Source organism: Centrocercus urophasianus, unplaced genomic scaffold (genome assembly GCF_019232065.1).
Source record: "Centrocercus urophasianus isolate 14NV4802_14NV808 unplaced genomic scaffold, USGS_Curo_1.0 seq_1431, whole genome shotgun sequence".
In the NCBI taxonomy this organism is placed as follows: domain Eukaryota; kingdom Metazoa; phylum Chordata; class Aves; order Galliformes; family Phasianidae; genus Centrocercus; species Centrocercus urophasianus.
Window position 1 is genome coordinate 26,697 of NW_024884622.1, and position 5,813 is coordinate 32,509.

Genomic DNA, 5,813 nt, shown 5'->3' on the forward strand with positions numbered 1-5,813 from the left:
GAGGGCACAGAACCCCATCAATGGCCAATAGAGGGCACAGAACCCCACTGCAAACCCACACCAATGGGCCGACAGAGAGCTGGTCAACCCCACTGTGCCGACTCCATGACACCGCTGTGTTTTCCACCCCCTGCAGCGGTGAAGTTTGGCCGCATGTCCAAGAAGCAGCGGGACAGCCTCTACGCCGAGGTACAGAAGCACCAGCAGAGACAGGAGCAGAGCGGTGGCCCCAAGGATGAGCCCGAACCCCTGAGCCGCATCTACACCACCAGCGTCAGCAGTGGCCTCTCAGACCTGGATGACATCTCCACGCTGTCTGACGGGCTCCTCTTCGACTTCCCCCTCACTCCTGATGGCAGCAGCACCTACTACAACCTCGACCTGCTGGCCTCGGCGCAGCCCTCGCCTGATCAGTCCAGCCTGGATGTGGCCGACGCCACGCTCATCAAACAGGAATCCATCTATGAGCTGATGCTGGAGCCAGCCCTGTTTGCACATGGGGCGCTGGAGGGCAGCCAGCTGGCTGGGGACATCTCCGTCCTTGAGATCGGTGAGGGATGAGTTGATTGGAAGAGTCCTTCAAGGTCACAGAACTGCGGAGTGATTGGGTTGGAGGGGTCCGTAAGGATCATAGAACAACGGGACGGTTGGGACGGGAGGGGTCATAAAGATTCTAAAATGATGGAATGGTTGGGATGGAAAGGACTCTAAAGATCATAGAAGCATGGAATGAGTTGGTTGGAAGAGACCCTGAGGATCATAGCACTGTAAGATGGTTGGGTTGGAAGGGATCCCTAAGCCACCCAACCCCAGCCGTGCCATGGGCTGGGTGCCCCCCAGCAGCTCAGGCTGCCCAGGGCCCCGTGGAGACCCTCAGGGATGGGGGCACCCACAGCTCCAAGCGGTGCCAGGGCATCACCTCTACAGAGCACAGAATTTCCCCTTCGCATCTGACCTAAATTTCCCCTCTTCCATTTTAAACCATTCCCCCATATTCTATCCCCACCGCTTCGCAGACCGGATCGCCCAAAACGTGGTCAAGTCGCACCTGGAGACCTGTCAGTACACAGCAGAGGAGCTGAAGCACCTGGCCTGGAGCCTCTACTCCCCAGAGGAGGTCCGTGCCCTGCAGAGCAAGGTGAGATCCATCATAGGATCATGGAATCATTCTGGCTGGAAAAGAGCTCTCAGAGCCCCAAGCCCAAGCTCAGTGCGTCCCGCCATGCCCGCTGGTCGTGGCCCTCAGTGCCACGTCTCCACAGCTCAGAACACCTCCAGGGATGGCGACCCCATCACCGCCTCCTCCAGTTCCAGTGCACCACCACTCTTTTGGATATTGTTCTTAATACACAGCACATTTCTGCTCCTCTTGGGATCTGGTTGACCTCACTGTGGTCAGGACCCACGTTCCATCTCAACCCCAACCTTCTGTTGGGATCAGATTGACCCCGCTGTCAGGACCCACGTTCTACCCCAGCCCCAAATTTCTGTTGGGATCAGATGGATCCCACTGTGGTCAGGACCCATATTCCATCCCAACCCCAACCTTCTGTCGGGATCTGGTTGACCCCATTATGACTGGGATCCGTGTTTCATCCCAAGCCAAACCCAGCGGTGCTCCACACAGGGACCCCTCTGCCCATCTCCGAAGCCTTTTGGAGCCATAGGGGTGGATCATGGGTTGGGGGCACCAATGGGGAGGTGGGAGGTGGGAATGCCTCGGGTGCCAATGAGCCCTAAGGGCTGTCCCTGCTGACCCCACAGAGCTGTGAGGCCATGTGGCAGCAGTGCTCGCTGCACATCTCCAATGCCATCCAGTACGTGGTGGAGTTCGCCAAGCGCATCGATGGCTTCATGGAGCTCTGCCAGAACGACCAGATCATCCTCCTCAAAGCCGGTAAGGGCCGTCCCCAATGCCACCCCGAGCAGAGATTTCCCTTTGGTGAAACATCGGGGTCACAACTGAAAGTCATACAACAACAACAACAAAACAAAAGCAAACCCAAATGGGATCTACTGGAATAAACCCCAAACCCAAACTCAAATGGGATCTATTGGAATAAACCCAAAGACCAAACCCAAACGGGATCTGTTGGAATAAATCCCAATCCCAAACCCAAATGGGACCTATTGGAATAAACCCCAAACCCACATTGGATCTGTCTAACCGCTGTGCTCTTGGGAATGAACAATCTGGACTCCAAACTTGCACGGGGGGCTTTTCTCTCACTTCCATTTGGTTGTGGGATGATGGAACCCCCTGCCCTCCCCTCCCTCGCCTGCTGTCCCTCTGCCTGTGCCAGGTTGCCTCGAGGTTCTCCTGCTCCGTATGATCCGAGCCTTCAACCCCCTGAACAACACCGTGCTCTTCGAGGGGAAGTTTGGTGGCGTGCAGATGTTCAAGGCGCTCGGTGAGATCCGCTTCGGGGCCTCTTTGGGGCACCCTCCTCCTTTTGATGCCCGGATGGGGGATGCCCCCATGTGAAACACGGCATCCCTATGGCTGGGATCCCTAAGGATCCATCCCTGTGACTGGAAAAGAACTCTGGGATCATCCAGTCCAACCTTAACACCAACCTTCTGTTGGGATTGGGTTGACCCCATTGTGGTCAGGACCCATGTTCCATCCCAACCCCAACCGTTTGTTAGGAGCAGGTTGGCCCAATTGTGGTCGGGACACACGCTCCACCCCAACCCCAACAGTCTGCTGGGATCTGGTTGACCCCACTGTGATCTGGACCCTCGCTCCATCCCAACCCCAACCATTTGTTGGGATCAGGTTGACCTCATCGTGGTTGGGGCCCATGTTCCACCCCAATCCCAACCTTCTGTTTGGATCAGATTGGCCCAATTGTGCTTGGGACCCATATTCCACCCCAACCCCAACCTTCTCTTGAGATCAGGTTGACCCCATTGTGTTCAGGACCCATCTTCCACCCAACCCCAAGCCCAAAGATGCTCCACACAGGGGAGGAGCATCTCCAGAAGCTTTCGGAGCCATTGGGGTGGGACGTGGGTTGGGGGCCCCAATGGAGCCGTGATGTCCCCCTGTCCCCCCGTAGGATGCGATGACCTCATCAGCGCCGTCTTCGAGCTGGGGAGGACCCTGTGCCGCCTGCAGCTGTCAGATGAGGAGCTCGCCCTGTTCACTGCCGCTGTGCTGCTCTCCCCGGGTGTGTGGGGGCACAGGGGGGGTCTGGGGCTAAAGCTGAGGGGCACAGGCCCTGAAATCCCAAATGATTTGTTATTTTTGGGGGGAAAGGTGGGTGGGGAAAACATGTATAACAGACACATCTGCTGAATGCCGGTGGGTGGAAGAGCTTTGTCCCAATGGCAGGGTTGAGGGTGGTGCGGGGTCGTCCCATGTCCCCAAAGCCACCCCAAGGATCTGGAAGGGTGGTGGGAAGAGCAGTGGGCGCCTCTAGAGTGTGGGGTGGAGCTGTAGCCATGGCACTGACCTGGCCGTCCCCGCAGACCGCCCGTGGCTGACGGAGTCCAAGAAGGTGCAGAAGCTCCAGGACAAGATCTACGTGGCCCTACAGCACGAGATCCAGAAGAAACACTCCGCTGAGGACAAGCTCTCAAAGGTTGCAGTGCTGCGGGGAGCCCGGCTGGGGGAAAACCCAAAGAACCGAGGGATGGGGATGGGCAGCGTGTGGGGTGCCCAGAAAGCTGTGGGTGCCCCATCTCTGCATGGACCCTGGGCTGGTGGGGGGCAGACGGCCCATGGCATGGGTGGGACTGGGGGTCTTTAAGGCCCCTTCCGGCCCAGCCATGCTGTGATTTTATGGTTCTGTGATCTTATGGGTCCCCCTCCAACCCAACCACCCTATGGCTCCACGTCCTTTAAGATCCCTTCCAACCCAATGTCCCTTCCAACCAACTCATCCCGTGGTTCAGTCACCTTTAGGGTCCCTTCCCACCCAACACCCTACAGCTGTATGATCTGTAAGGCCCCTCCCAACCCACCCTATGGTCCTACAGTTCTGCCATCTCTGAGGACTCTTCCAACCCAACCATTCTGCGATTCTGTGATCTTTAGGGTCCTTCCCAAGCCAATCATTCAGTGACTCTATGGCCAATGATTGGGCACTCACTGCTCCTCCTTTCCCTGCAGATGGTCTCCAAGCTGCCCCTGATGAAGACCATTTGCAACCTGCACTTGGACAAACTGGAATTTTTCCGTCTCCTGCACCCGGAGACGGCCATGAACTTCCCACCCCTCTATAAGGAGGTCTTCAACTCGGAGCTGCAGTACAGCGACCCACGGGAGAGCTAAGGCTGGGAGCTGCCAGCCCCCTCCCCGGCCCCAAATCCGGAGACGAACTGAACCCTGAGGTTTGGGGCCGTCCGTTTAAATCGCGTAACCAAACCCAAGACAGCGGGGTGTTGGATTGCAATAGCTCTTGAATGTAAAGCACCTTTGAAGGAAAAGCAAAAGGACTTTGCCGTACCCGTGAAATGAATGTGAAATCTCCACTTGGGAGAGGAGATGCTCCTGGAGGTGTGCGGCGCCGACTCGTCCTCGATCCGGGGGAGCGGAACCAGAGGGGTGTGGGTCGGTGCTCCCCATTAGCAGAACTCATAGGGAAGGACACGGAGCGAACCTCACCATGGAAGAGTCGCCAGGAAGGCGACGGCATTTGGAGAAACGTGGGGTTTTGCAGCCGTGTGGTTTTGTAGCTTCGTGTCCCAACTCACGGCAGCATCTGTGGGTCCGTCAGCCCCAATTCTGCCCCCCGGTGTTGGTAGAACCCCTTGAGCGTCCCAGTGCTGAGTGCCAACCGGGGATGCGCCGCGCGCGTTTCCTGCCCTCCCGGATCCTGAAGGTGGACAAGAAGGGAAGAGTCAGAATTGCCTTTTTCATCTTTGGGATTTGTCAACGTCAGCGTCGCCGTCTTCATTTCATCGGCAAAGAAAGCATGAAAGCACCTTAAACTGGGGAAGGATGAACCCTGGTGGGAGAGATTTGGGGTTCTGAGCGAGAGGAGCCCACATGGGAAGAGTGGAAGTATTGAATACCAATAATTCAACTGCCCAACACGGGAACCTGCACTTTTCAGTTCTCTTTATAGGAACGGACTCGTTGAGTTATTTATTGAAGGGATGGAGTGGATTTTCACAAGGAGGGGCTTGGGGCCCTGCAGTGCTGCCATCCCAAAGCCAAACCCAGGGGTCTTGGTGGTACGTGTCAAAAGGGATGGGAATGGAGCGCCGGAACCTTAACCCTATCCCTTAACTCCACCTCTAACCCTAATCCCTACCCCTAATCCTAACTGTAACCTCTAACCTATGACCCAGAACGCTACCCCTAATCCTAACCCCTAACTCTTAACCCTAACCCCTAACTCTTAAACCCAACCCATAATCCTGACCCCTAACCCCCACCCCTAAACTTCACCCTAACTGTAACCCCTAACCTATAAACCTCTTACCTCTACCCCCTAACCCTACCCCCTACTCCTATCCCTTAACCCCTAACTCTTAACCCTGCCCCTAATTCCTACCCTTAGCCCCTTACCCCTAGCCCCCTACCCTTACCCTACCCTACCCCTAACCCTCTTACCACCTACCCCTTTCCCCCTTACTCCCTAACCCTCTTCTTCTTTTCCTACTCCCTAACCCTAACCCTCTTCTTCTTTTCCTACCCCTAACCCCTGCCCCCTAACCCTCTTACCCTTAACCCCTACCCCCCTTATCCCTACCCCCTTACTGTACCCCCTAACCCTTCTACCCTTATCCCTAACCCTTTTCCCCCTTCCCCCTTCCCCCTTCCCCCCAACCCTCACCCCTCTCTCCCACCCCACGTTCCA

At 56.4% G+C, this 5,813-nt stretch overlaps 1 protein-coding gene across 1 annotated transcript in view; it reads left to right on the forward strand.

Moving 5' to 3' along the window:
- The window catches only part of LOC122158501 (nuclear receptor ROR-beta-like), an 11,853-nt gene extending 6,384 nt beyond the window's left edge, over positions 1-5,469 (forward strand). Inside the window, exons 4-10 of the mRNA XM_042815223.1 lie at positions 137-550; positions 1,017-1,138; positions 1,765-1,897; positions 2,304-2,411; positions 3,063-3,173; positions 3,475-3,587; positions 4,118-5,469. Coding sequence (XP_042671157.1) covers positions 137-550; positions 1,017-1,138; positions 1,765-1,897; positions 2,304-2,411; positions 3,063-3,173; positions 3,475-3,587; positions 4,118-4,279 — 1,163 coding nt within the window. The 3' untranslated portion in view covers positions 4,280-5,469. The remainder of the gene's footprint in view (positions 1-136; positions 551-1,016; positions 1,139-1,764; positions 1,898-2,303; positions 2,412-3,062; positions 3,174-3,474; positions 3,588-4,117) is intronic.
- Positions 5,470-5,813: the final 344 nt, after the last annotated feature.